Source organism: Geospiza fortis, unplaced genomic scaffold (genome assembly GCF_000277835.1).
Source record: "Geospiza fortis unplaced genomic scaffold, GeoFor_1.0 scaffold138, whole genome shotgun sequence".
NCBI lineage: Eukaryota > Metazoa > Chordata > Aves > Passeriformes > Thraupidae > Geospiza > Geospiza fortis.
Genome location: NW_005054307.1, coordinates 9185795 through 9196837, shown reverse-complemented (window position 1 = coordinate 9196837; position 11043 = coordinate 9185795). Strand labels below are relative to the sequence as shown.

At 39.2% G+C, this 11043-nt stretch overlaps 1 protein-coding gene across 1 annotated transcript in view; it reads left to right on the top strand.

Moving 5' to 3' along the window:
* NMT2 (N-myristoyltransferase 2) overlaps positions 1–11043 on the top strand; it is a 32803-nt gene that overhangs the window by 2874 nt on the left and 18886 nt on the right. The window contains exons 2-5 of the mRNA XM_005418596.3: positions 1830–2024; positions 2793–2850; positions 3963–4098; positions 8777–8921. Of these exons, the coding sequence (XP_005418653.2) occupies positions 1830–2024; positions 2793–2850; positions 3963–4098; positions 8777–8921 (534 nt within the window). The remainder of the gene's footprint in view (positions 1–1829; positions 2025–2792; positions 2851–3962; positions 4099–8776; positions 8922–11043) is intronic.

The following is an 11043-nucleotide window of genomic DNA, read 5'->3' as shown; positions in this document are numbered from 1 at the left end:
TACTTAAGTAGAGCTGACCCGCAGTGTACAGACTTGCCCTCCTGTCATTAAAGTTCTCCTGGTATAAGTGTGTCTCCACTAGACTGACATAGTCAATACTTCCAGAAGTCTAATATTGAATGGTTTTTGTATAATCTTTTGTGGTCCATGTGGCAGGCTGGACTGGGCCAGATGTGTTGATCTGATGTGTGAAAAGGTCAGGTTTCCTGACCTGCCAACTTGTCATGGCAGCACCCTGAGCTCTGTATTGTTTTTCTGCTTCCCACATAGGACCTGAGCTCAGAGTTGTGTCATTTTACAGGTGCAGGGTAGTTTGGAAAAAGAGGTTCACACTTAAAGGTCAACTTTCATAAAAATGGGTAACTTTTTTCCTCCCAGCTTCTAAGTGTGAGATATAATTCAATCATATAGATGGATCTGACCAGACAGAGGAGAATTCAGATCTTAGTCAGCACACAAGAATGTCAGAGAAAAGCTTTTAATAGGAGCCCTTGGTTTCAATCTTGTTACCTTTGCATATCCTTTGTGCTGTCAAGTCTAGCGTAATTGCTACAAGTTGAGCAACCAAGTTCCTCCCTTCCCAGCCATGCTCACTCCCAGTTTTAGAGCCTTTCTGTTCTTTTCAAGGCAGAGCATGAGAAGGACAACAAATCCAGAGATGTTTTTGTTCTGCTTCTGCCCTGATTTGCGTGGTATCTCTGGTTGTAACTTGTGTTGGACAAACCTGTTTACTGAGTAGAAGTTTCTGTGTGCTGCCTGCTGCCAAATATCTGGGTTGCAGGCGTGCCTAAATAGCAGGATGAGTAGAACTCTATTTAAATCCTCTTTTTATATTGTGTGGACTGTAACAGTAAAAAATAAACTGACCCAAGCAGGAGACTGCATAAATAACTGCTCAGAATGATCCCTGGATAACCTGTCAGACAAAGATACGAGTATTTATTTTGCAACAGACAGTGTGAAATATTTAAACCTGAAGGTCATAAACCAAGAACTGGGATTTTGGAACATTAAAAAAAATTAAAAACTAGTAGTGTAGTTTTAAGTGCCACGTATATTTTACAGCAGTTTACTTCTATCTTCCTTCTTTCCCTGCTGAAGACTACACATTTCTAAATGAAAAAGATCTTGAATTGGTCAAAGTACAAACTATGATTGTCCTGGTAAAAGTACAGTTTGACTGGGGATAACATTAGTAAAGCTTGGCAAAGCTGATTTTTCTCCATAGCTGCCAAGCTTTTTTTTTAGCTCAATTGTCCATTATTTCACCAAACTAAATGAAACATTGACCCTCAGGTAATCCTAGTGAGCAGAATTCCCCTGTGGTGTATGTGACACTGGATCATCCTGAAAGACAAGAAGACAAGTGAGCTGCACTGGTGCAGTTTGGGGCTCGCTGCCTGCTCAGGATGTCTGTTAAGAACAGTGTTTGCTGAAACTCCAAATAGCCTGGTGTTCAGCACACACACCCTTGGGAGCCAGCTCAGAGACACAGAGGCATCATTTGTTTGCTATATGTGAGGTGTTACAGGGAAAGACAAGTTTGTGGACAGTTGCAGAAAGTAAAAAAAATACTTCCTTAAATGAATCCCAGCAAAGGTGAAATCACTTCCCCTGGTATTTTTATCTCAGTTTTGCCAGATAGAGGTAGTGAAGTCCTAGGCCTTGTACACATGTGTGAGGTTTTACTTTTTTGTATTTATAACCACTTGCCAGTCTTTTGGGTCTGTTCTGTGTTTAAATTCTGTACAAAATGTCAGCTTGATATACAGGCCTTCAGATAGATTTACATTTTATTCTTTTAAATGAGTCGACACTGTGCTGCCCAGATGGCCAAGGAAGCCAGTGGCATCCTGGCTTGTGTCGGACGGAGTGTGGCCAGCAGGACCAGGACAGTGATCATACCCTTGTACTTGGACTGGTGAAGCCACACCTCGAATCTGTTTTGAGCCCTTCCCTGGCCTCAGAACTAGAGCTGGAGCATATGCAGAGAAGGGCAGCAAAGCTGGTGAAGGGGCTGAAGAGTAAGTCCTGTGAGGAGTGGCTGTGAGGGAAGTGAGGTTGTTTAACCTGGAGAAAAGCAGGTTCAGGGTGGATCTTACTACTCTCTACAACTCCCTGAAAGGAGGTTTTAGCCAAGTGAGGGTCAGCCTCTTCTCCCAGGTAACAAATGACAGGACAAGAGAAAATGGCCTCAACTTGCATCAGAGGAGATTTAGTGTGGATATGATGAAAAATCTCTTCACTGAAGGGGTTGTTGAGTATTGATAAAGGCTCCCCAGGGAAGTGGCTGAGTCATCGTCCTTGGGGCTATTGAAAACGTGTAGATGTGGCCCTGAGTGATATAGTTTAGTGGTGGACTTGGGTTAATGCTGGGCTCAATGATCTTAAAGGAGTTTTCCAGCCTAAGTGCTGTGATTCAATGAAATTGTGATTCATTGTGGATCATGTAGGTGATCCAGCAGTATGCTTATTCTGCAACAAAAGATTTTCTCCCTGCGTCACTTACACAAGTCCATCTTTTGTTTCTGCAGCCTTCTAGTAAATGCTTCAAACTTTCTTACCTCTCCAGTGTGTTTGGTCTGCTCTACTGTTATCCGTTGAGTATCAACTTGGTCCTGTTCTAGAGGCTGCAGCATTTACAGAGCTTTCGTTCTGGGAGCATAACCCAGTGTAACCTTGAATGTTAAGAACTTCTGGAGTTTGATCTTTCACTACAGACTATTCTAAAGTACAGTAAGGATCTCACAAAAATCAGTCTTTGCTAAGTTGCATTGTTTGGTTAATTACAGGCTTTGGGCCTCCCAACTGGAGGGAGGGTGTTTACTTGACCATACCAGTTCAGGCAAGGTAGAGATGCTAAGACTTGTCATCATAATCTTGAAAGTGAACATGTTACAGCATATAATATATTCCTTGCAAATATGTTGATCGTAATAACTTTAGTTATGTTCTTCTGAGTTTTCTTTCTTTTTGTCAGTATGATACATGGGGTTTTTCCCCCTCCAGGATTAAAAGAAACAATTGTTTGTTGCATTGACTTTTTTTCCTTTCCAGTGAAAAACACCCAAGCCCCCAAAACTCTATCTGTCTTCAGTTCCGTTATGTGCATATGGTTTTGCTGAGAGATTAGCCTCTTGAAGACAGTTTAGTGTTAATTGACTCATTGCCTCCGTATTTTCGTTCTGTCTGAGAGTTGCTAACACATCCCACACTTTGCAAATTCTGATCTAATCTTGATTCTATATCTTGATTATTTTTTAAATAAAAATCTCCTTTAAGAATAATTTAAGTTATCAATAGTCAAAATATATCAGAATCCTCAAGTGCAATTTTTACTTTGTTGCTGGGGCTTTTAAATTAAAGTTGACCCCATTGTGCTTATTGTTTTAAAGCACAAATATTTGGTTAGCTTTATGTTATCTCTTACTGCGATTTCAGCAAGACTTTCATTGCAGCTTAAGTTAGGAACAAAATTTCCGGAAAACAGAATGTTTCATCTGGATTCTTCTCAAATTCAGATGTGTCTTATGGTTGAGCATGAAGGAGAAAAAGTGTTGGGGCACTAATAGTTACTGAGTTTCCAAGGAGGTTACTTTCCTCAGTTCCCATACTTTCTTGTATTCCTCTGAACTGTTGAATTTGGTCATTTTGTGCTGGATAAAAGTCTGGAGAAGAGCACTGATTTCTATGTAGTGTCACAATTTGACATGAATATGTCAAAATGCCTGGTTGTGCTAGTGTCAGAGTATAAAACAAATGAGACAGCACTTGCAGGAAGTTTTTCAAATGCTCTCAGTTCCCCCCTTCCTTGCTTTTTTTCCGCTGCCTTTTCTTTGCATTCAAAATGCTGTTAGATTTTTCATATCAAAATGCTGGCTTTTCCATATTTAACTTTTTTTAAAATTTAAGGCTCAGTGGTATTGATTTTTCTTATTGCACATTCTTTGCATCTCTGGCAGAAGTCCTGGAGGGGATTTGGGAGCGAAGAAGAAGAAAAAGAAGCAGAAGAGAAAAAAGGAGAAACCAAATTCTGGAGGCACCAAATCAGATTCTGCATCTGACTCCCAGGAAATTAAAATTCAACAACCTTCAAAAGTGAGAGCCTGGTTCTGTTTTAATTTGTGCGTGCTTTCTAATTTAATTTTAATTTGCATGTCACTTGTTGTTAAAGTGAGTTGGTAGCTCTGCCTTAGTGTGTGAAAATTAAGCAAATGGTTCCTGTCCTGATCAGAGAGAAGCAAGCCAGGACCTGGCGTTTTCAGAGGTGCCATTGCCACCACAGTGGTGTACTGTGAGAAAGGCAGAGAAGGAGTTTTGTCTTTTTCTTTGAGGAGTTAGAGCTTGGACTAGTGACAGCCTCACTGCATAGAATCATAATCTGTGATGGTAATGCTTTTAAATAGATTTTGCATTTGATGGATTGCCTTTAGTTTTTAGCCACCATCTAACTTGGCTTAGTGCAGTTTTGGTCACTTCTGCAGCATGAAGCTCTCTCAGCAGCAGCAGCAGGAGGGAAGGTGGGCCTGCTGTGCTAACCAGAGTCTCTTTAGGGCAAGCAAGCCCTAAAGTATTTGTACATAAAATGCAGTAATCTTAAACATGGAGATAAAGACTGAAGAAAAATTTTACTTTCAGAAAGGCCTCCGCTATAATTAAGAATGCAGAATTGCTTGTGGGAATGTACAGTCCTTGCAGATTTTCTGATAAAATAGCATTGTCTGTGTGTGCTTTTGTCTATCATGTTCTGAATGAGCAGTGAATAACACGGTGTGGTGCCTTTTTAGCATACAGCTTTTATCCCAAGAGAAATCTGATTGCAAGAACTAAAGTTTGTAAAACTAAGAAAGTTTATGGACTGTTGAGCATATTGAGGTAGTTATGTTTGCTTTATCTGATTATTGTGAAGAATTTTACACCATTGTACCAACAGGAATCTTTGTCCTGTAAGATTTGTCAAGTACATTGGGGCTACCAACTAATTTTAGGGGAAAAAGATTGTGTTCTGGCTCGTTAGCATAGTGATAGATTTTTGTGTTGTCCCTTTAGATCTTTTCCATGTTACTCTGATTGCTTTACATGGGCACATTTGGCACAGGCGACACTTTATAATATGTAGAGAGATCTTAAGTACTTTGCCACATGTTTTGATCCTGCCTTTCTGTAAAACATGTCATGAACTGCTAATACGGGAAGGCTGTTGGCAAAGGATGCACAAGTAACCTCACACTGTTACAACTGGCATGAGGTAAATTTTTGTGTTAACATAAAGGCGTAGTTAATTGCTGTAGTATCCCATGAGTTCCTTGATTTTCTGCTGACCAAGGTTATTGTTCCATGTGTTGCCTCTAATTGCATTAAAAGAAAGCTACTTCATAGTTTTTGCTTTTGCGTGCAAGATTTTAGTCCTGCACCTTGCAGTCTTCACACCATTTCTCTGATGTGATGTGTGGTGCAAATGTGGAAGCCTATCCTTGTTCCAAGTTGTGTGCTTAGAGTGGCACTGTCTGTGATTATTTTACTGACACCAGTTTAGTCGGTTCATTAGTAATCTCACAGAATTGTCTGTTTTGTTGGCATAAAGAAAAAGTTCTTATATAAGATTTTCTTTCAAGCTCTAGGCAGCTAAACCACTTTACTCTTCTTTTATGGCTTTCACTTTTCTCTAGTTACAAGTGCATCAACATTGCCTGGGGGGTTATTTTGCCTTCTCTGCTGTGTTGCAGGTCTGTCTTAGACAACTATTCTGTTACAGATTTTTTAAAAGCATCTTTAGACTGCTGATCTGGAGCTGTGTGGAAAAGTATATTTATTTTGTTTGCTACTCAAGTAATACTTAAATTTTGTATTCATGTGCTGTATGAAATTTAATACAGAAAACAGGCTTCTAGTGTTTGCTTGCTCTTCATTGAAAAGAATATATTTTAGAGGAGAATGACATTGTAGACCATACCTCTAAGAGACTATATGCAAGATCATCAGGCAGAACTCAGTGGGACTCACTGAAAGGGATTTTGAAAAAGGATTTTGAGGTCATGTGAGTTCATAAACAGATCTGTCAGTCTGGAGATGAGTAAAGCAGAACAGTGAGTCTCCTTGGCTTCTGCCTTCCTTGTATATGATGGTAGTGATAGTAGACCTTTTGAACTCTGGTGTGGGTGTAGTCATAGCAGTAAAGGATTGTTAGCATTGTGACCTTGAGGACACTTCACTGCCCATCTCACAAGACTTCCATCTCTTCCTATTACAAGTTCCAGTGATGTAGGCTGTCCACACTGACACAAAGAAAGCTTGCCATATCTGCTGTCTCATCAGTCATTATTGTAGCCACTGGTGGCCTACACAACCTAGTCACAGAATAATAGATTAGAAGGGACATCTGAAGGTTTTTTGACCAACCTGCAGCTTAGAGCAAGTCCAGCTAGATCAGGTTGCTCAGGCTTAGATCAGGTTGCTTGGTCTCCAAGGATGGAGATTTATCTTGGTGGGTAACTTACTCCAGTGTTTGACTACAGTTTGTAGTTAAAAAAAATGTAATTCTTTATATCTAAAGGGATTTTGCTGGTTTGCAACTTGTTTTCTTTGTTTTCTTGTCCTAACACTCTGTTCCTCTGAAAAAATTTGGCTCAGCTTTCTTTACACCTTCCTGTTAGGCAGTAATAAGATTTCTCCTACTCCCTCAACCTTCTATTCTTAAGGCTGAACAAACCAAGGTCTCTCATCCTCTTCTCCTTGTGTGTGATGTGCCTCAGCCCCCATTTATCTTGGTGCCCTCCAGAGAACTCGTAACAGTCTGTCAATGTTCTCCTTTTCATGGAGAACCCCAAACTGTAAGGTGTGACCTCAGGGATGCCAGATAAAGGGGAAGACTTCCTGGCCAGTCTTACTGGTACTACCAAGCATGCAGCTGTCCTTTGCTGGCCAGCAATCTGCTGGCTCATGTCCAGCCCTCTGCCCACCTGGACCTCCAAGTTCTTTTCTGCAAGCTGCTTCCTAGCCAGTCCATGCTGGCCTCTGCCTTTGCATGAGCTTTTTCTATCCCAGATGGAGGACTTTGTATTTGCCTTTGTCAAACTTGATTAAGTTTTTTTTTTCCAGCTTGTCAGAGTTTTGAATAGCTGCTCTGTGGTTCAGCATATCAACAATTCTAGAAATTCTTCTTCTAGGTAGCATCTGTACACTTGCAGAGAAAGTACTCTTTGTCAAATCCAGATCATTAAACAATGTTGACCCCCCTTGCATTCTTGAAAACGGATATGACATTTCCCTTTATCCATTTATAGGAAACTTCCACCAATTCCTATTTTAAACTTAATAGATGTTAGGTGCACGAATATCAGCCAGCTCCCTTAGCATCCTTACATGCATTTGGTCTGTTTTCAGGGACCTGTGCATGATTAGTTTGCTCAACAGTCCCTAAGTTTCTCTTAGACTGCTGCAGTGCACAGGGACATCCAGTGCACAGGGACATCCCTACCCGTGGTCTATTTAGTACCTGAACATCAATTTCTTACTTATTATTATGGTAGCAAGATCTTTCTTAGGAACTTTTTTTTTTTTTACATTTTCTGCTTTTTTAATGTAGAAGACATAGACTTTAAATAAATATACAGAATAAATTACAGTGTGTCAGCATTTATGTATGATTTCATGATGTACTGATGAGATTTCAGAACTTATCTAGTGGCATTAGTAATTTATGTCCCTGTTACCCTGATCTAGAAATAAGGTAGGCTTTTTAGGCTGGGACAGTGTTGTTCTAAAGTGTATAAACATGTTAATTCACAGTTACTCAGTTGACAGGTGTTTAAGGCACACTTACAGGTGAAATTTGCAATATTTAAACATTAGGCATTTTGTTTCGTTAATTTAGATAATAAAAGTTTATTATAAACAGTAAATGATGGGCTGCTTGAGCTCCAGGCACAATGTTTTGCTCTTTTTGTGATTGAGGATACCAGAGGCTGATCACCCAATTTAAGCTTTACCTTAATTATTACATTTATTTTATGGTAGTTTTTCAATGTATGAATCCTAGAAAGAAAGTGAAATATGGAAATAGTATTCTTTTGCTATTCAGTTAAAAAAAAAAAAAAAACACAACCAAAAAACAGTCTGACTTGAAATTTCTGTGCAGAATTGCTTAAAATTTTCCAGTACATTTGAGACTTCTTTCAGATGCATTATTGCACTGCAGTCTAGGGAAACCTGAGCACAAGCATGCTGTTGGTATGCCTCAGAACAGGACTTACCACTAGGAAGACAAGAAAACAAAGAGTTTTAAAAAGAGAGAGGGAAAAATCCCTTTAAATTTAGAGGCCTGTTATCTTTATTCTGCTGCACTGTCCTTTGCAGGAAAAATTCTTATTCTTGTTGCATTTACTCAGAGTGATCCAAAAACTCCATGTGTACCAATGGTACCTTTATTGTTAAATACCTAAACTGACCCCTTTTCTGGTATTTTATTGTGTTTTACCAGGGGAACAGGGACTATAAGAGCCCTTTTTTATTGTGATACAGTGTCCTGTCTTAATGCTGCTGTATTTGTGTTAAAAATGTTCATGTTTCTTGGTTAAGTGCAAGTACTGCTGACAACTATTTTGTTTATTTGTTGCCCACCTTTTTTCCACCCTCTTGTCTACAAACATACCTGAACTAACCATGATGAGAAGAGTACCTGTAAGAATAGGTAAAAGTAAAAAAAACATCTTTGTACAGCTATTCACAAAGTAAATGTACTCAATAAGCTTCCTGTTCTGTTTGTCTATTTGTGCAGAACCCAGCCATTCCAATGCAGAAGCTTCAAGACATCCAGAGAGCAATGGAGCTGCTCTCTGCATGCCAAGGCCCAGCAAAGAATATTGATGAGGCTGCCAAACGTAAATACCAGTTTTGGGATACACAACCTGTACCTAAACTTAGTAAGTTTAACTGGATCTGTGTGAAAGAGCTGTCTTATGATCATTAAACAAATGCTGTGCTAGCTCTGTGACATGTTCTTTAAAATAGGTAAAATGTTGGATTGTGTGTGGTAGGGATCCTTAGTCTTTTGTGTAGTTTGTGTGCAATTCTTGATGTTTTCCAGGTAAGTGGTTGTCTTCCCCACAGATAATATGCAAGATACAGTGTTAAGAAACTCATTCTGATGTCCTCCATAAAAAAGGGAAATGCTATTGAAATAGCATTCTTCCATATATTTTAGGTCTGATATATTGAACAATAGAACGTAGAAGTCTTTTTCACTTTAGGAGAAGAACTCTTAAGTGGTGACAAAGAGTAAACTTTAATTTTTTATTAGTAGTATTTGATTTGTTTATTTGTATTTCCTTAAATTTTTTTCAATAAATGGATTTGCTATCACAGAAGTAATGACTCTCCTGCCATAGGTTGCACTGTTTTCATACAGCTTTTAGACAGTGGCACTTGTCTGAATACACAGACTCTTTCTCTGCTGTGTGTTCATGTTCTCCTCCACAACGTACACTACCTTGAAGACATGCTTTCTCAGATTCTGCTCTCTGTTCTTGATTCCAAGTGAGATGATGAGGTGATCTCTCCTCGCCTTTAAATTTATAATGAATTTGACAAATTATTTTTATATTGATCTCATCCCTGATAACACAGTTGGTAAATCTTCTCGTTGTTGGAGAAAGTAGTTGCTGACTGTCTTGTGTTTTCTGTGTTGCTTTCTGAACCTTCTTTTTCTGCTTTCATTATCTTCAAGAGAAGCAGTTACAGCTTTTCAGTGTGAACACACCTTGGGGTCCCCACAAGTCATACAGCACAGTAGCTGGTGCTGCTCTGTCCTGCAGGTTTCTCTCCATTGCACTGGAGACAGGTATAGAGTAAGCAGAAATAAGGTAGAGTCTAAAGCACAGGAGCACTCTGCTCACTCTCTCTCCACAGGCAGCTTTTCACATTAATCCATGGCTATAGCTTAATCTGCAGCAATCTGATTTCTTCCTGACTTTTCTTGCATGGAGAAGTCCAGAGCAGAGCCCCTGGATACAGTGTTTTTCTCTGGACTGGATTGAATTGAACTGACCTGCCATGGCTTTTCTCTGTACAAACTCTATCCAAATACCTTCATAAAGTAATGGTAGTAATTGTCACCAGCAATCCAGTCTAAGTGGAGAAAGGCCCTAGCCAAAATAAGTTAAAGTGTAAATCAAAAAATGCTTTGGCCATAATCAAGGTTTTCCAGAGCTAGTGCAGGTGTCTTTACAATAGTGCCAGGAGTTCAGTTCAGGCTAATCAATGTTATCTTACAGCACTTAGAGAGGAGAGTCTGTCACTTGCCAGTCTAAAAAGGCCCATACAGTGGCTCAGAAAATGATTTGTTAGTGTTGTTCAGTAGAAATATGTTTCATTGAATTTGGTCAGTGAGGTTTTGTCCAACAGTGTCTATGAATTTCTTCTTAATCCCACAGATTTTTTAGGCTTTTGTTTATCTGCTGAATGAACAGATTGGGAAGTCATCACTAGTTGATATGCTTTATGTGTTTAGGTGGAAAAAATAATTTATAAATTCAAGAAAATGTTGAAAGGATCTTTGCATTAAACTCACTTCAGAATCCTCTGGCCTTCAAGTTAAAAATATTAGCAATAGGTCCTTTAGTTATGCCAAACCTGCCATTTAGTGGCAGTAATATTTGAGCTGTTGCTACTTTTCAGAGTTTGCTTAAAAATACTAATAATTATGACCTTCCAAACTGGAAGATTTGGAAGGTGTCACTCTCAAACCAGGACAGAAGGTCATAACTATTAGTCAGGATTAGTCAGTGCATCTTGTGGAAAAATTCATACTCAAAGGAAAATTTGACTGTCTAGTTTGGTGATGGCTGACAGCATAGTTGAGTGTTTACAGGTAAGAATCAGGGGGAAGGCCAACAGGGCAGATACCATGGTGTGAGTCAGTTCTAGACCTCTGAGCCAGGATGAAGAGGCAAATGAAGTATTCTTTAAACATCTGGCAGAAGTCTCACAATCACTAGCTATTGTTCTCATTGGGACTTCAACATACATAGGATTTACTACAATTGT